The sequence below is a fragment of the Polypterus senegalus genome, chromosome 12 (assembly GCF_016835505.1).
Source record: "Polypterus senegalus isolate Bchr_013 chromosome 12, ASM1683550v1, whole genome shotgun sequence".
Lineage (NCBI taxonomy): Eukaryota > Metazoa > Chordata > Cladistia > Polypteriformes > Polypteridae > Polypterus > Polypterus senegalus.
In genome coordinates, this window is record NC_053165.1 from 145510170 (window position 1) to 145534366 (window position 24197).

General features: G+C 39.1%; 2 protein-coding genes across 6 annotated transcripts in view; one reads left to right on the plus strand and one right to left on the minus strand.

The window, feature by feature from the left end:
- Positions 1-6151, plus strand: part of sltm (SAFB-like, transcription modulator) — a 52579-nt gene extending 46428 nt beyond the window's left edge. For all 3 annotated transcript variants that reach the window (XM_039773737.1, XM_039773735.1, XM_039773736.1), the window contains exons 17-21: positions 51-175; positions 542-712; positions 3319-3645; positions 3747-3924; positions 5230-6151. In XM_039773737.1, the coding sequence (XP_039629671.1) occupies positions 51-175; positions 542-712; positions 3319-3645; positions 3747-3924; positions 5230-5394 (966 nt within the window). In that variant the 3' untranslated portion in view covers positions 5395-6151. The remainder of the gene's footprint in view (positions 1-50; positions 176-541; positions 713-3318; positions 3646-3746; positions 3925-5229) is intronic.
- Positions 6152-7294: 1143 nt separating this feature from the next.
- mindy2 (MINDY lysine 48 deubiquitinase 2) overlaps positions 7295-24197 on the minus strand; it is a 58342-nt gene continuing 41439 nt past the window's right edge. The window contains exons 7-9 of one of the 3 annotated variants that reach the window (XM_039773740.1): positions 21100-21273; positions 18865-19014; positions 7295-12003 (exon numbers count right to left, since the gene is read on the minus strand). In XM_039773740.1, the coding sequence (XP_039629674.1) occupies positions 11854-12003; positions 18865-19014; positions 21100-21273 (474 nt within the window). In that variant the 3' untranslated portion in view covers positions 7295-11853. Of the gene's footprint in view, positions 12004-18864; positions 19042-21099; positions 21274-24197 lie in introns of all 3 variants that reach the window. The other 2 variants (XM_039773739.1, XM_039773741.1) reach the window with 2 other exon arrangements.

Sequence of the window (24197 nt, forward strand, 5' to 3'; positions counted from 1 at the left end):
TACCACTGAAGCAATAATGTACTAGAAACGGTCTTTTCATTCTATCTTAGGAGCGTCGTAAAGAAGCAGAGCGTATAGCTCGAGAGCGTGAAGAATTGAGGCGTCAACAGGAACAACTTCGTTATGAACAGGAGAAGAGAAGTTCTCTGAAAAGATCTCGTGATGTAGACCACAGGTGTGTTTACTCACTTAAATGTGGAGGTTTGGTTAGTCTGTGCTACAGGATTATGATTCAGATCAATTCAGGTGCAGTGTCCTTCTATGATATTGTTAATTCTGTAAATTTTAAAATAGTCCTAGAACATGCTGATTGGCAATCTTGCATTGTGTTTTATCCTTCTGAGCCATTTATTGGTTTGTTAGCTGTCATCTGTGTCCACTTGACAGTTTCTAAGCAATGGATAGTTACACACTCAGTATTACAAAAAGTAGTTCATGGTTTAACATAAATCATGAAAAGTTGTTTTCTTTTGGAGGCTGTCACTGTGGTTTGAATTTTTTATTTCAAGCAATGAAATGAATGTATGTTTTGAATTTTTAGGAGGGATGACTCTTATTGGAATGGAAACAAAAAAATTCAGACTGACACAGATTCCCGTTTGGGTCATGGTTCCGATTTTAATCGACAGCAAAACAGGTTCAATGATTTCAATCACAGAGAGAGAAGCAGATATCCCGAGAACTCCTCAGTGCAGCCATCTACTTTTGAGAGGTAGGAACAGTGTTTAATGTTAACCTGTGTGCCTTTTTAAACTCAAACTTTTTTTTTTTTTTTGGCCTAGCAAAAACTTTATCCAAGGCTACTTGCTTAATCAAGTAAATATAATCGGAGGTGTAAAGTGCTACAGAACAGGGTAACAAAACAGATTATTGCAAGTAAAGATAATACAAGCTAGTTAGTTTGCAACTGGTATCAATAAGAGAGAAATTCCCCAAAAGTCTTCACATGCTGCATAAATGCATTGAGGGAGTCAGAGGTTTGAACGGAGGTGGGCAGCTCATTCCACCAGCTAGCTACACATGAGTCTTAAATGAAATGACATCAGCAGTCATCTGTGCTAGAAAAAATATAATGGGACCTCATGAGTGTCTCCATGTATGTATTTGTTCCTGACCTGTTGACTATTCTGTAAGCAAGGATTTGAACTTCATACATTCCTTTACAGGGGGCCAGTGTAGCCAAGACTCGACATGCAATTAAATAGGGGTTTTTTTTTTGTTTTTTTAATACACTAGCAGTGAAACAAAAGTAAAATGAGCCAATATATGACCAGCCAAGATGGGGACCTCAATCTAACCAGTTTCTTAATGTGAAACCAGTTATTTAATTCCATAGTTTGATGGTGCTTGTGTTCTGTCACACCAGACATATTTTAAACTTTTTTGAGGGTACCATCAAATTGTATTGGAAACAAAATGGATATTTTTCAAGCTTTTTCGTAATGGATATACAGGGGCAAATTGATTGCTGCTTAAGTAAAAAAAAAAAAAAACCACAACAAAAAAACTTCATTTGAGCCAATTAAAATGAAAGTAAATTGTGTTCAGTATTAATAGTAATTGGCTAGTAATTAAAATATCCGAACAAAAACCTATGCCCACGGTGGTCTTCCAGAGTCTTGTTTGACACCCCTGCTTTAAGTTGCCCTATCCACTAGGGTTAGGGTTTGTATGATTGGCGTGAGAATTGTACTTTTCCCCTTCGGTATTGCTAATTGACAATGTTGGCATGGGACATTGACATTTTTCTTTAATTTAAAATTTGATTACTGGGTATCTTCAATAGCCATGCACTTCAAAGGTATGAAGGTACTTCATTTTTATATATTTTATATATTGTACAAAACCGCAGTTATAGCTGTAAGATGGCTATAAGAAGAAATCACCCTTGTCAGTCTGACAATTCTTTATTTTCATAGGCATGATAAAGCAAAAGATTTAACCAAAGTTATTTGTCAACTAAATAAAGTAGTTGTAGTAGAACTTGCATAGTCACTTGCATGTAGGCATGGGCAATATGGACTATAATTATTATTTTGACTCCATGTGATATTTGATATTCGTCTATGTTCTCAAAACATAATGTATATACATGCCTATATGTTACTGATCTTCACTCTTTAAGTCTAAATCCATGGATGGATGGTAATTTCAGCAAAGGAAACCAGGTTGGATGGGAGGGCATGTTGTCTCTGGGAAAACCAAAACATTTTCAAAAAGCAGTGCTAACCCTATGCAGTATGTTCTAAACACTTCCACTTCTCATTTTTAACCTTCTGCGAATGGCTCTTAGTGTTAGGACCACCAGTAAAAATATTCATTCATGATGACCAGTGTTGAAATTGTATAATGCCACACTCCATGCACCTATTTGACCGATCCTCATTTTTTTTCCTTAATGAAAAGGAGTAACTTTGACCCCCTTGTATCTCGTTAAGGGGTGTGTCCCTTAGGTTCATTGATGCGCCTTGCACAACTTGAAATTTCTTCTGATTTTGTTTCTGGTGAAGACACGGCTTATCATAAAAGTGTAGTTTTTTTTTTGAGTTAAGGTTTTTAGGTTTAGAGGGCCAGAAATGGGGAGAATCCCCAAAAAGCATAACATCTTGCATAACTAGACACCAAGATGTGTCTAAATGATATATTTGCTGCTGGGGTTTTCCTCATACAGCTGAGTTGGGATGTGCCAGAGAGAAAAAATGAAGTGACTTCAAGCAGCCGTAAGTACTTGTTACTAAACACACAAATTAGACCATGCATACGGAGAATGGACAACTAGTTGTGCTGATTGAACAATCATTCAGTGGTCACCAAGCCTTTGTGTGGGGTTCTCTTATCTGTTAATATAAAAAAAAAGGGTTAATCTGGCACACACACCGCATTGAACCCCCCACGTCAGAAGTTGGGATTGCTACTTTTGTGGTTTGTATGTCTGATAAAACTTGTTTATAAAGTTTTTTCGTAGCCTATCTGTATACATTCGGGATACAAGTGCTTAACATAAACCTGATACTTGCATCATTGATCATTTGAAACATGTGACTAAACAGAACGTATGTCACAGATTATGGATCTTGTCAACTGAAACAAGTTCCCTATCCACCTTTTAGCATGTTGTAGTTGAGGTGGTGTTTGGGGGAAACTAATTTCAGCCAAACCTCCTCAACACCCTTGAATATCCCAGAGTTGTTTTTGCATTCTAAATGGGTGGATAAATGTTAGAGGAGACAAAGGCATGACTCAATCCATAGGGTAATATTTAAAGTAAGGTAAACTTAAATGAGTTCTCCAAAGTACTGTGGAATGCATTTGTTACAGGCGGGATCGTTTTGAAAATGAGGCAGATTCAAAGAAGACTCGGCCAGCGCGAAGAGAAGGTTCTGGATTTGACAGATACCCAAAAAATTACGACAATACCAGGAGAGCTGAGCAGCCACACACAGAGCTGAGGGATAATGAACGCAGAGAGATGAGAGACCGGGATGAAAGGAGAGCAGTACCCATACCAGAGAGACCATCGGGCAACCGAGGTCATCCTACAGAAAGGGGGCGTGTGGATGAGATGCCTCATAGTAGACCCAGTAGGGATTCTGGTCCAGGAGGCTGGAAAAATGAAACTGGAATTGGCAGTGACAAAGACCTTAGGTAACTTGGTAGTGTGTTTTTTTGTTTTGTTTTAATGATTACATTTAAACCCAAAAAATATTGTCATTACAATATATTCCTTATGTTGATGCGTTTTTTAGAGGTGCTGTTCGGATGCGCCCAGAAAGGTCAGGAAGAGATGGTCCTGGATCCAGTATAAGAACAGTGCCTCCATCTAGCCGGGGAAGGTCCAGCTATGGCAGCCGTGAAGATGGAAGAGCCATGATGATGGAGAGAGTAAATAGTGGAGCTTCGTCTTTTAGGCACCCTCATCAAAAGGTAAATGAGCTGATTTGCTTTTACGGTTTACCTCAATAAATTTAACATCTGGATAATCAAATTTCAGAAGTGAAATAATGGCGTTCTAAAAATGTAGCTGCAAATTGACAATGTACAGAGTGTTTTACAGGTTGTTCACCCTTTAAATGAGCAGAGCTGTGACATGGGATGTATGCAACTCTAACTTTATGAGCTTCTTCCCAAATCTTTTTTGCTTTGTATTCATTAGTACGGTTTATTTTTGAGACGAAGCCCAATTACTGAAATGTTATGTTGGTTTGTGCAGAGAATTTTTTTTTTTTTAAATTCAGAATGCAAATGGATTTTATGAAGGAACTTTTGGTTCTTTACAAACCCCTTAAAATATCTGCACAAAGCTCTTAAACCTGCAAATGGTGTGGGGCTAGTGTTGGATCAGTACTAATATTCGGACTTTGGTACGGATGTCAGTTTTCACAACTCTGCACTGCTACCAGAATGAAACTGAAGCAAATACTAGATAACTACAACCCAAGTACACACACACACACACACACACACACGTGCCACTGTGCTCTGCTGCTCTCCACATGTCGGCAAAAGGAACGAGGGTCAGAGGGTCTTTGGAGTCTTAGTGTGTGAATATAAACATATCATACTTTAAAGAATGGGGGTGTCGGAATCCCCCGATGTAATAAATATTCTGCATCAAAAATTAGAGTGGTGGGGGTGGAGAATGTCCATCCCGTCCCAACACCCACCCCCATCATGTATAGAATATGAGAACACGTCTTAACCAGGGGTGGCAATAATAGTGGAGGGTGTGATAGATAACAGGCATTGTGAATGTTGTAAAGATACAGGTATTTGGGATGAAGTCCGAATGTGACATTCTTAAACCAGCTTCATCAAATGTGGGGTAACCAGCCCAGAGCCTGTCCTGGTGGCACTGACCACAGGTGGAAATCCATCCTGAGTGCCAGTCCTTTGCAAGTTCTCCTCATTCACTGCCACGTGTGTACTCGCACAGTCATGTTGGAGGAAGACTCTTCCAAATTCCCCCCACACACACACGATTAAAACACGATTATTGGCTGTATGAGGAAGTTGCCACCATAGTGTGGATTTAATGAAGTGGTTTAATGTTTCTGCTTATGAACAGTCATTTTAATTGATGGAATGACTGCCTGCCTGCCTGCCCGCCCTGGTGCTGTCTGTCTCTTAAAAATACAGAGGTGTTTAAATTGTCACTAATGAGTTTGCTTTTCCCATCTCTTCCTTCTATGCCTCTCAACGGACTCAACTATTTTTTTTTTATTAATAAAGAATTTTACTGAAGGTAGGCAAGTTATAGTTGAACGCCACAGTCGTGATCAAGCTCCAAGGAAGGATTGGCATGGGCCCTCGTCTCAAGGGAGCAGCTATCATGACTCGAGGAGGATCAGTGATGGTCGGGGCAACATGATGTCCCAGCAGCATTCAAGGTACTAGAGCTAGGAAGAGTGGAATTTCAAACATTTGGACTTGTATACTTGGCACAGGTGTGTGTTTTTTGTTTTGATGTAAAAAATTTTTTTTTTTTTTTTAAATACAAAAACGTTCAGCATTCTTCCCCAAGATGCCAGTTATTTGGAATTGGTATCAGCAGTAAATTATACTTTTCCTTCTCCCTATCATTTGAAGCCTGGATAAGTTAAGTGTTTGTTTTTTCTGGTTTTTTTTAATACTTGAGCATTGTTTTTGCTCCAATCCTTCTTCTTTAAAGGACTCGGGTCCACAGTAGACATGTTTTCTATTGTATATGAATCATGTTACTTGGATACTTGGACTTTTTTTGTGGTATCCTCACATTAAAAAAATGTTTTAAACCTGCTTTGAATATTTGTGGAGCGTGTCCTCTTTATTCACACTCTTTGCCGTGCCTCTGTTTTTGTTGCCAGATCAGCTGCAGGGGCCACCATTGTAGCCATGCACATGGAACCTGGTACCCCTTTCTTTTTGCTGCACGGTCTGTGCTGTCTAATGTACAGTATGTCTGCTTACTATATGGGTTAGATTAAAATAATGTAAACCTAATGAGGATGCTGTTCCTTTCTTCTAATGCCTTTGTTCTCTTGCTTTTGTATTTACCTGTATACTTTGACACAGTGTACACAGTGGTGTGCTCTTTTTATTTCTATAGTGAGAAGAAACAATGCTGGAACAATATGGGTTATTTTTGTTATTAAAAATGTGTTCTAGGTGAAAATATGAATGTGAGATGAATTACAGATCAGTATTTGTTTTAATCTTATTTTCTGGCCTAGTTTAATTCCCTAGTTTTCATCTTGCGCCTATTGTGGTTTTTCTTTTGATGTCAACACCAGACCCTAAATGCAAACTCCAATGACTTAAAGCAACACCAACTCGGAGCTTGAGTGGCTGTGTGAATTACAGAAACATCTGATCAGTTAGAATCATCGGAGTTATTTACCCCAGTAATCCTGTTCAGCTAAACACAGCAAAGGTCATTGGGAGATCTAAAAACTGATTTATAAATGGGAAACCAAGGGTTTGTTTAAAAGTGAAACTTTGGCCATAGTTTCCTCAGAATCGACATATCAAAGTTGGCAGCCCCCTTCTGTACTTTGGAGCAGCAAACGGTAGTAAATGCTAGTAACATCAGAGAAAGATTTGAACTGTAGCACTAAACTGGGTGCTCGACTGTATGTAGTAAAGCTCTTCTAAACTTCAAGCCCCGAGCTGTACCCCCTGGCTTTGAGATGGCTTCCCTTATCTGGCCACTTTTCTTTTCTAGAAAATTTATTTTTTTGTAGTGAAGAACCAAGAATGTTCTGGCTTGGATTAATTTTACATTGCAAACGTGGTAAGCAAGCCTGCCTTCCATACCAGTATGGACTGATCTTTGCATTGGCTGCTGTAGAACACCCTCTGATGAAACTGCCACTGGGTTAGCATCATGGAGAGTTGGTGTGTTGTGGTCAGACTGGTCTTTGAGGTGTTACTAGTATGTTTGATTGCCCCACCAAGACCGATTCTGTAGTTCTCCAGTGCACAGTCAGTTACCCTGTTAAAGCCCATTGTCCCCATGTGAACCACATAATCACTTTCACACCAGCTTGACACAGTCAAAAGCATTAAAGGAGTTATTCCATATGTGCAGACTTGACAAAGTCCCACACCTCCCCTCTTTTGAAGTGGGAGATTTGGCTTCCATGATTTGTGATAACATTCAATGTATGACTAGCGGAAGAAAATGAGCTGCGTGTGTGTAGTTTATGTTGTTGTTGTTCCACAGTGGTCAGTTTTCATTCACTTGCAAGAAGTCTTGGAAAAACTGGCCTCTGGACCCCAAAGCTTGATCTACAAATGAAACACCAGGCTCACTGTGTTGCAGTAATTATTTTTTTATTGTACAAAATTAGGTTCTACAAAGGCTGGAAAAACAGGACTGCAAAACGTGACAATGCCTAAATGAGTTTTCTGAAATGGATGACACAAATACACAACTGAAAGAACAGATGAAGAGACATTTTAGTCAGTCAGTTTTTAACTTTTCTAAGGCTTACAGTGCAGTGCATTAAGAGTGCCATTCAGGTCCAACTGTGGCCAGGAGGAAGCTGCTGCTGCTTCAAACCCATTGCATTGCAGTCTCTACCAGAGGCACGGTTTTATTATTCAGAACAAAGTCTTTAACAACAGGAGAGGCTTTGGAATGTGAACACTAAAAATGAGAGCCCAGAAAAGCAGATGTGGTAGCTGCATCAGCCTCCAGTTTTTAAAAGGCTCCTACTTTCAGGAGTGCTTCAGCATTTCACACAATTACAGCATTAAAGCAAACTGAACAGAACCCTGTGACCTGAAAGTCCAATGGTGGCATATTGCTTGCTAGTCACATGGCGGCACTCTTCTACAATGCAATGCAATCACATGGCCCTACTTAAGCTGCTTACGTTTTTTGTATTTTTTTTTTTTTTTATCCATTTCAGTTTGCAGCACTCGCTTCTTCCTCAGAGGCCTATGAGTGGCAGTTTTAAAAGTATGGATTGTCATGGGGTGTTGATGTAGCACAAGACAGAAGGTGTGCTGTTGTTGTTGACTATACATCAGCAATTTAAGGTTTATCATAAACTGATGGCACCAAGTGCATAATGAACAAGGAGTTTTAGGGTACATAAATGAATTGCATCATCTTGGCATTACTGAGCAGATTAAGGTGCATGGCATTGACACCCTTACAAACACAAACTGTAGTTAAAAATGAATCTGCTCACATTATCACTGGAGAGATGATCAGAAAAGACCCTTTTGATTTAATGATCCAGTGTGCAGACTTGCTACTAAACTAATTCAAGTTAAAAGGGGAGAAAAAAAGTGTAAAGTAGCAGTGCCCAGGTTAATTAATATACCTATAATCTGCACTTTGTCCTACAAACATGGTATTTCATACAACAAAAAAACCTGCTGAACATGTTTTAAAAAAATTCAATTAGCGCAATGAAAACCTGAAAGAACCAACTGCTTTACTCCAAGTGGATTAGAGCCATGTCCGCGGTGTTTTTCCAAATCCCACCCTGCCATCCGGTCTTAACTAAGAGCCCAAAGCCAGCCTATGCCCATTTACCCATTCTTGCTTCTACATGTTGTGTGGGGTAGTCTTGGTTTGTATCTGCTGTGAGGTTTCCTAGACTGGTAAGTACTCTGTTACTTCACCTATTTAAAATTCCCCCAGTGTTTTTGGGTCTTTAAGTAAGAAAAACAGCCTCCAGTGGCCAAACCAAAGCAGCATATATGGTTGGATGAGTACACCTAAATCAAAATATGTACACAAGTAAATAAGCACCACACTGGGCACTTTAAGGCTGGAGTCACATTACACGACTCCTACTTAGAGGGCACGTCTCACAAGATGACTGCAGTTGCTGATCCCATCTCCAGAGTAAGTCATGACATACTTGAGTAGAGATTGTGAGGGATTACAAATTAGACAACTCTCTCAAGTTTATGGCACAGTATCATACTTCCTAAGTACTGTGAGTTGTCTCAGCTGGTGCTGTATAAAATGCTTTCTCAGCCTTTTTCCATTGTGTTGTGGCATGTAAAATTTGAGGCATCAGATAGATGAGCCTCACTTCTGAGCTGCATCATAAATGGTGTACTTCAGGATGAGTGTTCAATAGTTGTCAGCTCTCGCATCCACACAAGCCTGTGCCCATGATGTTGGACTTAGCCACTGGGGATGTCATAATGAATATAGGACTGTCTTTGTTGCACTAAAATTATATAAAGTCTGTGACTGAAAATCAGGTAATGTGACAAGGCCTTAAGACACAAAATAAGCAATGATTCACCCCAAGTGTGCTTCTCAAGGCTGACTTATGACCAATCATGTTATAAAGACAAGCTGCTAGTTAAAAGTCAGCCTTTAGCACTCCAAGTCCGTGTTTCCCAAACCCACTCTTGGGGACCCAATGTGGCTGCAACTTTTTGTTCAAATCAGATTCTTAATCCGTGACAATGGTCGATAGCACTGAGCTCATTTAATTAGCTGGTATTTTTTAAAAATACAGCAGCAAGATTTTTACATTTATAAGACATTTAGAAATATATTTGCTTTTGCTAGAGATTTAAATGCTCAACTCCCTTTTGTTGATTTCATGATACTTGGCCCTTTATCTGTGCAGTTTCCTCCCTTCATTGTATCTTATTAATGACAAAAACAAGCAGAGCAGACACCCAGGCAAACAACACTGAATAATCAAAGGCTGCAGCTCCTTTAGCGTTGGCCCACTCATTAATTAATAATGGATTAAACAATTAGAATACCTGGAAAAGTAAAATGAAAATCAAAATGAAAAACTGCTTAGTACATTTTAATATTTAGTTTTCTAATTTCTATATGGTTATAAAACACAGACCTTGGGGAAATAACAGTTCACCTACAGTAATTAGCTCAGGAGTTCAATAAAAAAAGACACTGGTTATAACAAAAACCTGCAGCCACAGGGGGGTGGGACCGAGTTTGGGAAGCACTGCTCCAAATGATTAAGCTTACATCTTTACATTTTAGTGTTTTGCTCAAACATACAAAGCAATCCCTGAATGCGGCCTCATCGCCCTTGAAAGTGGGCAGATTAGCTAAGACAGCCTGCTGTTGTCCTCAGGATACTAACAGCACACCAGGTGGTGTGAATTTTGGAGCAAAATGTCTAAACATGAGCATAGGAAAGGCGCTATATAAATAAAATGTATTATTAAACAGCCAAACCACCCTAACCCTGGGACAGTTAAGGGGACTCTCCTCCCATGGCCACTTTGTGGCTCGACATAGAATTGGGATGCTAATACAACCAAACACACAGGTAAAGAAAGTTCCAAGTTAATGCTTGGATATTTCATTGGAGCAAGGAGGACAATCAATGAATGGTGTTTGGTCGGAGACCAGCATGTATTTTAAAAGGATGATGCTACCGTCTCTCAAGGCTGGTTGTTGGTTCAATGTATTCGTGAACAGGAGTCATGTACAGACCGAATGAAAGAATCACGACTACATTAATGGCAAAAGTGGACAGTGCTGTCACCTCAAAGGCCAACCAAGTTAAGCTTTGAGGTTCGGAATTGTAACGTCTGTTAAATGAAACCCAACAGGGAAGGGCACTTGGCCATTCACTTGGTAACTGACATCTTCAGCAGTTCTTCACTATCTAAGGCAGGGCTGACACCAAAATCATTCACAGCCAAGAAACTTCACACAATGGGTCCTGCTTTGCCTGTGTCTTGTACTAAATACTACAGTAACAGTAACGGGTACCTGAGGGGGCCTGACAAGGGATGGCTATTAAAGCTGCACTGGGACTCGCTCGACACTTGGAATGCAGATGATTTTGGCAGCAGGAGTGAAACACAAAAATCATGTTGGTAATGTGCATTACATACATTTATTCTGTGCTGAGATGGCTGGATGCTACCTCGGTAACAATAGTTCCATCATTCTTCAGTCAGTCATGGTAAGATCAGCAGAATTCCGATTAAGTCAGCACATAAAGACACGACTACAGGCATACCCGGCGTCTGCCCTAAGAGAGATGCAATCCAAGTCAATTAGTGCTCAGCCAGTTTCCAATATGGGCTTTGCTTTTTGTCAGCAACATGTAGTGTAAGTGTGCAAATCTGAAACCTCTCTTATCCTACACAGTGTTAAAAAGGCTTTCAGATTCATGTCATCTTATTAAAACAAAACAAGACCCAAAAAAAAAAAAAAAGGTAGCGTCTCAGGTTAAGCTTTCCACATCTTGTAAACCTTAAATATAGAACAGCATGTAAACCAGTTCTCTAAATAATACATGATGCACCGCCACACGGCAGAAAGAGTGCTATGTCACAGAAGTGGGCACCATGTCACAAATATAGCGCCCACACTTGGTGTTGAAGGGGGTGTCACTCTTCAAGTGATGGGAATTTTCTGTAGGTGCATGGCTCCCACCACTAGTTCTTGAAACGAATGGCCCCTTAAATGAAATGTGTCAGTATGGTAGTGTTGATTTTCTTTTATAATGCTGCAAAATTAAAAAGAAGGCATTTCTACATGTAAATACATATCTCTATATATAAAACAGCTTAATAACTGAATAAAAAAGACCTGTTTTTTTTTCTCTTAAGTAACAATGTTGCTATTACAAGGTGCAAACCCATTTGAATTTCATTTTTTTGCTACAAAATACAATAACAGCTCTATGTACCCTAGAATGTTCATCACAAATATAATGCACTGTGCAAACATGTAACAAGGTTTGGCCGACTGCATCAAAATTGTTACCCTTTATGTCCATCAGAGTAAATTAAATTAAAAAAAGAAAAGTAGAAATCAAAATGCTTGGGAAATCAGGCACAGACGGCATGTTTCAGTTGTTTTCATTTTCCAGAGATGCGTCGAACAAAATCTGTCCACTTTTACAAAAGGACACATCGCTCTTTTTCCTTCTCTTTAGCCTCCTTCTTCGGTTTACGTTCGGTGCTTCCTGATGGCTTCCCTGGACTGTTGGCTGCAGTGGCACTTGGAGCTACTGTGCCTCCCGGAGCTGGCTGCTGTCCCTGTTGCATCTACAGGGGGGACATTAGAGGAAATCATAGATTGTACAAAATGTGATCATAATCCACACTATTAAAATCATCTAGGGTGAAGAATTAAAAATGTCTCCAATAAACTGCATCATGGAGGCAGATAGAAAAACACATCAGTGTCTCAAAGAGTTATACGTGTTTGAATACATTGCATGGTTAAGCTACACAAGACACTGTGTAATAAAACGCAGTACTGAAACCAACAACATTGTCCAAAATAAAATCATGCACAGGGTAGTGTTAGTGTTCTTGTGAGGAACGCCTTGGAGGAAACTGGTGCCGCTTTGTCAAAGACCACCTTAAAGATCTGAAAGGGCAGTGTGGACAAAGGAGATGCAAACAAAACTTTGAATTAAAAAAAAATATATATATATATATATGCTTGAGGAAACAAAATGCATGCCCAAACTCCAACAAAGTAGACAAGGTTATGGAGAGGATATCTCTTCCCAATTTCATGGTAGTGCCAGTTATGTGGCAACAATTCTAAGTACAGAAGAAAATCCTAATCAGAATACCGTTAAAGTACTTCAGAATGGGCAAGTCAAAATCCTGATCCTAACCAAGCTGAAATGTTATGGAAGTACTTGAAACAAGTGATCATGAAAATATTGAATACTTGAAGCAGTTCTATTAACCAAAAAAAAAGTAATCTCCAGCCTGACACGTGGGACTGTTCAAAAGAACCAGAAATATTTTGTTTCAAGTCAGTGCTGCAAAACATGATCTATACCATGAAAACAATAAAAAGTATGTGTTGTTTAATGAATCTTATTTTCTACTATTAGGACACAGATGAAGGTCATACCACACATTTATCTAAGTTCAGTTTAATAGCCTGTGGTGGTGTAATAAAAGGGTCCTTGGCATTGGGAGCAAATAAATAAATAAAATCAAAATGGTGCAGCTCAAGCTCCGTTGGTGTAGGCGTCTGCAGCCCTGGGATGTTTAATATGGAGATTAGAGCCGATTGTACTTGCATGCGAGCACTGTTGGTTACAATTGCCTAAATGACTTTCCACAGGGCAGGAGTAGAATGCCACACTCCGGGAGATACGGGTGAGAGCCGGAGCGAGGAAAGAGATAGAAGAAAGAAATTTGTGAAAGGAAAAGACTAGAAAAGAAGACAGAATTAGGAACAGCACAATGGTTCACAGGCATCTGGCCGTTAGTGACCCAGTGAGGAAGTATATAATTGGCGTTCCAGGGATGAATCATGTGATGGTGATCAGTTTGGAGGTATCAGGGCAGACCAGGAAGTTCCTCCGATGGATCCGACAGACGCTAGGAAAGTGTGGTGGAAAACGGAGGGCTGACTGGACATATTATGGTCGACGCTGGAAGAGTCAGTCGGTAAAAGAGCTGGATGGTGTCTCTGCCAGCTTGAACATTTCATTGTGTGAGCTCTAGATGTAGAGGGGAAGATGTGCTGGACATGGGAGAGACAGAAATGGAACCCAATATCTGCATGGCTTTAGTTTTTTTTTTTTTTAGGGATTTATTTATTGACTCTTAACTAAAATGGATGAGCACTTGTATTTTATGTATTTATTAGATTACTAACTAATACCCACGGCTTTGCTCACAAAGGTCTCTTTTAATAAACCGTCTGATATAAAAATATGGACACAATTTTATTTTGGTTTTGGATAATGTACCTGTATACTAAAATTACACAAAAGATGTGAATGTGCTGAGCAGAGAACTACAATACTGTATACAACATTAGCTGTAACACCTCCAGGTTTCAGAATGAATAAGGAGCAGGGTAAACTCACTCTTGAGCGCCCCACATAAAACTGGCCATGAGAAAAACAATCATCCCTCAAATCCACTCCCACCTCATTTAGAGACTGACCTTGTGATTTATTGATACTCATTGCAAAATACACTAATTGGAAATTGCAGGTTTTTGAATTGAAAATGAAAGTCAGACAGTATAAGAGGAATATGGGTTAGTAAAGATACATGCTTCAATAACATTTCTGTGTAAAGCTTTTATTTTCAGCCTTGTGCTACTGCACAGTTTAGGAGGATTTAAATTTCGCAAAAGCATAACTGGTGCTCCTATCTTGAAAATAGGTTTATGCGGAGGAAATCCTGGAGGACTGAGCAAGAACTCTGCTGGATAGTCCAGAGCCTCTCCAACCTCTAATACTGAGTCAATTGAGTCATATGTCATGTGTATTTAGCTTTCATAAAAGACAGTTATTGACTGTAGCTTTGTCATTTTTATGCATTAATATAGCTTATTCCCTTAGCCGAGATAAAAAGTTTAGAAGGTAAGTTTACTATATCAGGATAGATCTTGTCCATTAATATCTCTGTATCGTCTATTACAGTACATAAGTTGTCCATGATCTTTATTTTTCCTTCTTTCTCCTCTATTCTACCGTCTCCTAATTTCAAGAATTGATCTAAAAACTCTTTTGCTTTCAAGTGACCCATCAAATGCACTCCCGTATTTATTTTTTTTTGTTAAGTCCCAGGATTTTTATTTTTAGTTACATATAGGACAGGTAATTTCATCCCTTCAAGGAAGGAGTTTCACAAAATTTGTTTTAGGGTCTAGGTGAGAGAGAAGAACAGATCTCCATGCCAAATTTAAAAATTCTAGGGCTTGGGTTTTAGGAGATCTAGTGATGAATCAGTCGATGAGTTTTCGCTTTTATATATATACTAGGCTGACCCGCCTTTTAAGGAGACCGACTTTTAAGTTGACCACTTCTTAAGGCAATTCAATATGTAGATCAATTTGATATTTTATACAAACTCATTAATTTGGTTATATTGCATTTGAGCGGTATTACTTTAATACTCGTAGTTTGTTATTTTTGTGATGAAATTTAAACTTTTTTTCTATATTGAGGTCGCCCTTTTGAACCCCCCTGACATTTACTATGCGGTGAGGCATTTGTACTCCATCAACATTAATTATTTCCAGAGACATAATTTTGTCTATTTTTCCAGCGCATCGCGCACAAAAGCAAGGGAATGATGGGAGCACCAGAACTCTGCTCACGTCATGTCGCTTCGTACCGCAAGCTGCAAGTAGTAAATCTGTGATAAGTGGAATACCGGTACGCTTTCTACTCACGGAACGGAAGGACAATCCCGACCGCTTTTATATAGTAAGAAAGAAGAAGAAGATATCGCACAGTCTGGAGTAGAAAATCATCTTTTACCTGGAAAAACGAAACAAATCCCATCGTGCATTGCAAAATGGACAGGGCGTGTGTGAAACTCCGCGCCTGCGTAGCACTCACGTGACGGAAGGACAATCCCGACCGCTTTTATATAGAAGGATATATATATACTGCTCAAAAGAATTAAAGGAACACTTTTTAATCAGAGTATAGCATAAAGTCAATGAAACTTATGGGATATTAATCTGGTCAGTTAAGTAGCAGAGGGGGTTGTTAATCAGTTTCAGCTGCTGTGGTGTTAATGAAATTAACAACAGATGCACTAGAGGGGCAACAATGAGATGACCCCCAAAACAGGAATGGTTTAACAGGTGGAGGCCACTGACATTTTTCCCTCCTCATCTTTTCTGACTGTTTCTTCACTAGTTTTGCATTTGGCTACAGTCAGTGTCACTACTGGTAGCATGAGGCGATACCTGGACCCTACAGAGGTTGCACAGGTAGTCCAACTTCTCCAGGATGGCACATCAATACGTGTCATTGCCAGAAGGTTTGCTGTGTCTCCCTGCACAGTCTCAAGGGCATGGAGGAGATTCTAGGAGACAAGCAGTTACTCTAGGAGAGCTGGAGAGGGCCATAGAAGGTCCATAACCCATCAGCAGGACCAGTATCTGCTCCTTTGGGCAAAGAGGAACAGGATGAGCACTGCCAGAGCCCTACAAAATGACCTCCAGCAGGCCACTGGGGTGAATGTCTCTGACCAAACAACCAGAAAGACTTCATGAGGGTGACCCAAGGGCCCCATGTCCTCTAATGGGCCCTGAGCTCACTGCCCAGCAGCATGCAGCTCGATTGGCATTCGCCATAGAATACCAGAATTGGCAGATGCACCACTGGTGCCCTGTGCTTTACAAATGAGAGCAGGTTCACCCTGAGCATGTGACAGAAGTGAAAGGGTCTGGAGAAGCCATGGAGAACATTATGCTGCCTGTAACATCATTCAGCATGAGCAGTTTGGTGGTGGGTTAATGATTGTCTGGGGAGGCATATCCATGGAGGGTCACACAGACCGCTACAGGCTTGACAAAGGCACCTTGGCTGCCATTAGGTATCAGGATGAAATCCTTGGACCCATTGTCAGACCCTATGCTGGTACAGTGGCTCCTGGTGCACGACAATTCCTGGCCTCATGTGGTGAGAGTATGCAGGCAGTTCCTGGAGGATGAAGGAATTGATACCATTGACTGGCCACCACACTTTCCTGACCTAAATCCAATAGAACACCTCTGGGACATTATGTTTTGGTCCATCCAATGCCACCAGGTTGCACCTCAGACTGTCCAGGAGCTCAGTGATGCCCTGGTCCAGATCTGGGAGGAGATCCCCACAACACCATCTGTCATCTCATTAGAAGCATGCACCGATGTTGTCAGGCATGTATACAAGAACACAGGGGCCATACAAAGTGCTGTGTACAATTTTGAGTTGCTGCAATTAAATTTTGGCAAAATGGACTAGCCTGCCACATAATTTTTTCACTCTGATTTTTGGGCGTCTTTGAATTCAGGGCTCTGTAGGTTGATCATTTTCATTTCCATCAAGCGATGTGGCATCCTTTCGTTCCTAACACATTACCCAGTCTATATCAGTATAGATATCCAGGAGGATTTCTTTTTCCCATTGAGATCTGATGTGTTTTCAAAGTGTTCCTTTAATTTTTTTGAGCAGTTTATATATATATATATATATATATATATATATATATATATATATATATATATATATATATATATATATATATATTTTGAAGCACTGCACTTTTTGCATTTTAGAACTTTTTTTTTTTAAATAAAAACACAACCCACTTTGCACCATACAGTTCCTGACAAAAGTCTTGTCACTTCTCTATTTTGTAGAAACTCCTGCTATTAACCTGACTTTTAATTAATCAACTGGTGTTAGAAATAGCTCATATGAAAAGCTAAAGCCCTCCCAAATGATGTTTAATGCACTGAAATAAATTAGTTTCACTGAAAAAAGATTTATCATTTAATCAAGACAGAAAGGTCAAATTTGGGCAAGACAAAAGTTTTGTCGCCTATACAGAAAATGAACTTTACTGCAAATCCAAAAATATGTCAGCAAATTAAGTAGTGGTGCTGTGAGATCCAAATTTAATATCTTGTATGACTTTCATGAGCTTGAAGGACAGCATCCATGCAGTTTGGCAAGGATTCATACAATTTATTGATGAAGTCATCAGGAACAGCAAAGAAAACAGTCTTGCATGCCTCCCAGAGTTCATCAATATTCTTTGGTTTCGTCTTCCATGCTTCCTCTTTCATCCTACCCCACATATGCTCAATGATGTTCATGTCTGGTGACTGGGCTGGCCAATCCTGAAGCATCTTGATCTTTTTCGCTTTAAGGAACTTTGATGTGGAGATGGAAGTATGCGAAGGAGCACCATTCTGCTGCAGAATTTGTCCTTTTTTATGGTTGGGAATATAAGAGGTAGCTAAGATTTCTTGGTATTTTAGAATATTGATGTTGCCTTCCACCCTGCAGATCCCTCGCATACCCCCATACTGGATGTAACCCCAGACCATGATTTTGCCTCCATCACACTTCACTGTTTTCTGGGTAAATCTCGGCTCCATGCGGGTTCCAGTAGGTCTGCTGCAATATTTGGGGTGACTGTGGTGTAATTCAACAGAAGATTCATCTGAAAAATCCACCTTCTGCCACTCTTCCAGCGTCCATCCTTTTAGCAGGCTGTGGGCCTTGGCAAATGCCACACGGTTTTTCAATTGTCTTTTGTTTAGTGCTGGCTTATGAGCACTGATTCGACCATGGAGGCCATTTCGAGACAGAATCCGACAAACTGTTCTGGTTGACACAGGGACTTCAGGTGACCAGGGCTCGTGGAGCTCTGCTGCAGTGGAAAATGGGCTGGCCTTGGATTTTCGAGCCAACAAACGGTCCTCTCGAGCAGTTGTCTTGCGGGATTCTTCCTGACCTGGGTTTGTCAAAAACATCTCCAGTCTCTTCAAATCTTTTTTTTATCCTCTGAACTTGACGCTGAGACACATTGAAGGTGTTTGCCACATCAGCAGTGGATTTGGTCTTCAGCCCCTTGATAATCAACACTTTAGTCTCAGGGTGAATCTTAGGCATGTTTGCAGAGGTCTAGTTGCAGTTGATGTGAAGGTCTAGTGTACTGGGGTTCTTTTTATACACCCCTGAGACCTAATTGATCCATTATTAGTCACAGAAGAAGCTCATATGACAAGGCGACAACACATGTCTTGCCAAAAAATGACTCAATGGTCTTTACCAAGCTGTGAATATTAGAATACTTTTTGTCAGTTTAATTTTGCAGTGAAACATTATTACAAAAGCTGATGGGATTGAAATGACCCATTTCTTGTAACAAAATCTTGATTAGAAATATATTTTAGCAGCACTTCAGGTCAATTTGTACACAAGCGACAAGAATTTTGTCAGGGACTGTACTCTTGGTTTGTTACAGGTCCTCACTGCACTGGCTCAACCTGGTCACGACTATCAATGGTCATGGGTTCAAGTGTGACAAGGATGCTAGAAGCAACCTTGATCATCAAATGCCTCCTAAAGCTGTAGTTCATGTTGATACAGAGGACCTATAGAAGAGTTAAAAGCATCAGTATCTGACCTGTGCTTGTGCCGCAGCTGCTTGCTCTTGCTCCTGGTAGAACTGAGAAGCTCGCCGGTCTTCTTCTTCTTGCAGTTTCTTAGCCAATTCCAAGTCACTAATTCCTTCTGGAATCTGTTCCCAATTAAGTTCCTGGCTCTGCTGCTCTTGCTGGAGTGAAAGAGCAATCAAATAGTCCTTTGCAAGGACAAAACAAAGAAAACTAAAAGTTATGGATGATTAAAAAAAAAAAAGACCATTCAGAGGTTTTAGGTAAAAGGTGCCAGAAATTGGGCATAATTAGTAAATGGTACCTTAAATAGGTGTTTTCCCCCTCTTCAAACCCTATGAAAGAAAGGGAGTCTGAAAAATAGGCAGTAGAAAGCTGCCTTAATGGACAGAGTGGAAAATGTATTTTAAAAAGGGCTTTCCCTGGCTCATGATTAAATACCTAGGTTACTCTTCAGAACAGGAGGTAATGTCATCTATCAATGAAAAATGCCTTTCGATGGCTATGAACTGATAAAAAGGGGGATAACTTAATGTTAGAACCAATTTGCTGGAGGAGAATACAAAATTAAATGTTCTAATGATGAGTCTGTTTAGCATGTTAATTAATGTTCCCTCACCTACATGAATGCTTATGTAATCGCAGATGATGTGGATGCTTTATTTTAACAGTATTTAGATTTCTTGAAACAACCCACTTTATGCAAGTGCATGCATTGTTGGACTTCTCAACATGAAAATAGAATCAACCCTTTATCCCATATATGAAATCTTCATTTTCAAGAACATGCTCATAACAATTCAATCTGTTGTGAACTTAAATCTACTGAAAAACAGCACTATAACTTTACAAAGAGGAGTTCTTAGCATCAGATTGTAAAACTTCAGGTAGGCAGGGTGATATGCTAAGGTGTTGGAAACTTGAGTGCTGGATAGACAGATACATATATTTAACTTTTTACAGGAACTCAAGAAATATATTTGAAGAAGATATACAATTGTATCTTCCACTCCCATGTTTGTGTAATAGGCAAAATGCAGTGGGTCCAAGTGGTCTTTCAAAAGAGGACTCATATAGGAACTGGAACAACAAAAGATGTTGTCCAGAACTGATCGACTTTCTGGAGGTTTGGTGAAGGACTGAGCAGGTATCAGAGAATATCACAAAGTTGGTCAGGTCAGCACAGGTCTTGAGTACTCAAGGTCTAAATCCACCCAGTCCTGCAGCTTTTCTTGTGTGTAGTCTCATCACTTGGTCATCAGTTAGGGACAGTTCATGCTGATGGTCAGAGCTGAACTCATCACTGGCTGTAGCAGTTGAAAGGTAAGAGTAAAATACGCACAGGGAAATGGTGCAGTAGAGATAGTGTGGGGGAAATGGCCATAAAAAAATCTGTTCAGGGCGTCAGCTTTTTCCACATTCCCTTCTAGCACCTAAGCTCTGGATTGCTCGGGCCCAGTAATTCTATCCAGTCCATTGCAAATATCTTTCATGTTATTCTTAGTGAGTGTGTTTTCTATTTTAGCTCAGTAAATTGACTTCCCTTTACTCAGCTTTTACCTCAGCACCCTGTATGCCCTTCAGAGTGTCTTTGTCACCAGATAATGGGTTGCCTGTTCATTCTCCACGAGCAACTCCTTGAGAGATCTTGCCTACATGTCAGCAATTACTGGAAAAATATGGAAGCAGTGGTACTGTAGGTCTTTTTGGATAGTGGAATATTAAACAATCTGCCTTCACATTGTAGGTTATCTTAATATTTAAATGACCTTCTGGCATGGGTTATCATAGATATTTAAGGCGTTGGTGAAAGTCTTCAAGAAATAAATGACTTAAAGGCTTGCACTTAAATTCCAATACAGCACAAAATATGCATTTGTTATACACTCCAGCTTGAATAAATCTAATATTCAAGTTCAAAGCTAATATTACTGTATTTTATATATCATTACTACTTCAATTTGAAACCCTGCCTGCTCAAGTGTAATTTGTTCATTTAGAAATAACTATAATAAAGTATCTGGCTAAAATATCATTTGACAGCAAGCTATGTTAACCTGTGTAGTAGAGTCAGAAATTTCAAATGTGAACAAGACATTTGGATGGGAAAATACAGTATAATTGTATGTTGTTATTAGGAAATGAATATACCCATTTTACAAATATAACCTAGTCACACATTGAGGAATCTTGATGTAAAATGACACGTTAATTTTATTAGGGAATAAATGAGACAAATCTCATACCTGATCTATCTGGTCTTGTTGTCCTTTGTACACTGTCTCAGGATCTGATGGTGGGCGCAAGTGAAATTCAGAGTCACAAAAGTTCCCATCTCCATCCACGTTGTGTAAACTCTCCCAAACTACTTTTTCCTCTGTTAAAAACCCCTGGTCGGTGACCAGCAGATAAAGCTGTCCCTTAAATAAAAGAAGTGAAAAGGACACTAAGTATCATTCTGAAAGATGATTCCCAATTATTCACCATTAAAATCTGTCACTCTACCCACCAGGGCCATGCAAGAGGAAAGAGACCTCTAAAGATGTATGCATATTTTACAACATTAATCAGTCCATATCACAACTGGTTCCTCAAACAATTAAGGCAGCTGTAATTAATACAATCCACTGCCCCTTACAATAAATAAGCAAATCAATTAGTTATAATGGCTCTAATTTTTTGGAGATTGTACATAATTACAATATAAAGATTTTAGTAGGAGTACCATTTTTGACAGATCATACAAATGCCAAAAAGTTAACAATACAAACCAATACAGAGTAACAATAATTTTATTAAAAAGTAAATAATGATGGCCGATTTCTAGCAACAGTAATAAGAAAATAACTTCTAAAACATGTTTATTTAATTAGTTAAGAATTAATATGTTAAATAAAATGTATTAATTAACAGTAACTCATGTAAATCAGGGCTTAAATTAAATTTTTGATGTAAGTGACAAGATTCCCTTCTATGTTACAACAAGTTATGGGACCTTAAATTACATAGTGTGGACTTTTAGGAAGAATGATATATGATTATAACAGAAAACTTAATTTATCTTAACATTTGCAACCACTAAATGTATTCATTCACACTTTCTTTAACACTAGAATTACCAGAGTCTACGAAAAAACTCATAGATCCGGCCCTCCTTAAATCCGTTTGCACCTCTCCGCAAGCGTCTTTTGTCCTCTAAATGTGCCAATAAAGACAAGCTGAAAGCAGCCAGCCATTCCATCCCTCCACCGACTTAGAACGTGCACGAACTTCTCCCAGCTCATGCCTTGATTGATTATCTGGGAGTGAAGTGGAGTTTTAGAGTGGAAATAATAGATTGTTGTTTGGAACACACGCATTTCATGTGTGTTCCAATTCTACAGTAATCTGTGTAAACACATTTTTAAAACAGAAACGTTTTTCATATTTTAGTAGTAAATGACTAAAATGTAGGCATAAACTATATAATGTATGAAGCCTGAAGTCCAAAGATCAAGTAAACACTTTCACAAAAGGTTCAAGGAAAAGACAACAGCTTCTGTGGCGTAGCAGTAAGATTGGCTGACTTGTAATCAAGAGTCCCCGGTTCAATCCCCACTGCCTCCTATATTTGCCGTTTTCAGTAGTGAGCTGTTCTTATTGTTAATATTATGCAGTACACACATACACTTGGTTTGTGTCTGTAACACACAGTGTACATTTATAGGACTTGTAAAAGTTACCATTTTTTTTCACTTTTATTCTCTCTAAATCACGATCACTATACATATTATCACCCCCCCTCCCCCAAAAGGGATCTGACGCAGTTAGTTTTTATTTAAAACTGGGAAAAACTGGAGATGTAAGTGGTGTTTTGAGACAATGGAACTGGACATTCTCTCATCTGGAGGGATAAAAGCTGACACACAGATGCTGGCGAATCTACCTTCTTTGTATCTCACCGTCAATTTTTTTTTTTGTTCAGTTTTGTTGAGTGTTCCTGCTCACGCTGAATTAGTATGCGCCTTATGGTCTATAATGATTAAAAAAAAAAAAAAAAGAGAGAGACATAGGTGTATATGATATTTGGAATTATTTGTTGTAAGACCGGTATAGTACATTTCGGAAAACTTTGTGGCATGGATGCAACATTATTCATATTCATTCGCATAACATCTTGCGGTTTGTAATCAGTGACCACATGTTTTTTTTCCCCCGATCTTGCCAGTCCCCACATGTTGCTGTATGCTGTTTCTTCAAATTAAACCATTTCAGGTGACTACCTGTTGAAGCTCATCGAGAGAATGCCAAGAGTATGCAAAGCAGTAATCAGAGCAAAGGGTGGCTATTTTGAAGAAACTAGAATATAAAACATGTTTTCAGTTATTTCACCTTTTTTAAGTACGTAACTCCACATGTGTTCATTCATAGTTCTGATGCCCTCAGTGAGAATCTACCAATGTATATGGTCATGAAAATAAAGAAAACGCATTGAATGAGGAGGTGTTTCCAAACTTTTGGCCTGTACTGTATATATGAAACTATAGCTAAAAATTCTGACAGTTTCATACTGGTATAATGTATTTCTAAATACTTTTGAGACTGAAGATAATTTTAGTTTTTTTTTTTTTTTTTTAAACAAAAAACAACTGTCTTACTGATTAAGTTAATTAACACAGATGCAAATCTGATCCATCAAAATGCTTGCCAATGATACGCTATTTAAACACATTTGACTGCAGATGTTCACCTCTCTTGAACTGACAAAGTTCAGCTTCAGATCAAGACAGGCACGATCATCTGATTTAGATGAAGCGTAATTATGAATAACGCTGATTGCTAAACCAAAAGCCTCTCAGATTATAAACTCCTTGCAATCCCTTATCTTCAGTAGCTTTTCTAAGACTGTTTTAGACCCAGACTTTGCTATCTACTACATTTTATATTATATTTTGTTCTATTTGATATCATTATACATTAATACATATCACATTGCTTTTATATTTTCTATATTTTTTCTTTTATCTAGAGTGATTGAAATAATAAATGGGTATCAAGTGTGATTTTGATACTCTTCTTATTCACAAGGTTTATCAAGGCTATTGAAGTCACTCAATAATTAGAACTGTGGTAAAAGCAAGACATAGTTTGGTTAATAAGTAGCATATAACCAAAATAGTTGAGCTTTTCTGTGTGTTACGATGACACCTGCATGTTTGTTAGAGCTGGCGATAGCGAATCCCTATATCAAGAAGCTTAAGCAGAATATTGCAGAGTGACTGGAAATTGGCACAACTCGAGACTTTGCCTGGATAGGATTGCTTTGTGTGTGTGTCAATCTTCAAGAGCAAGAGTAGGTGAATCC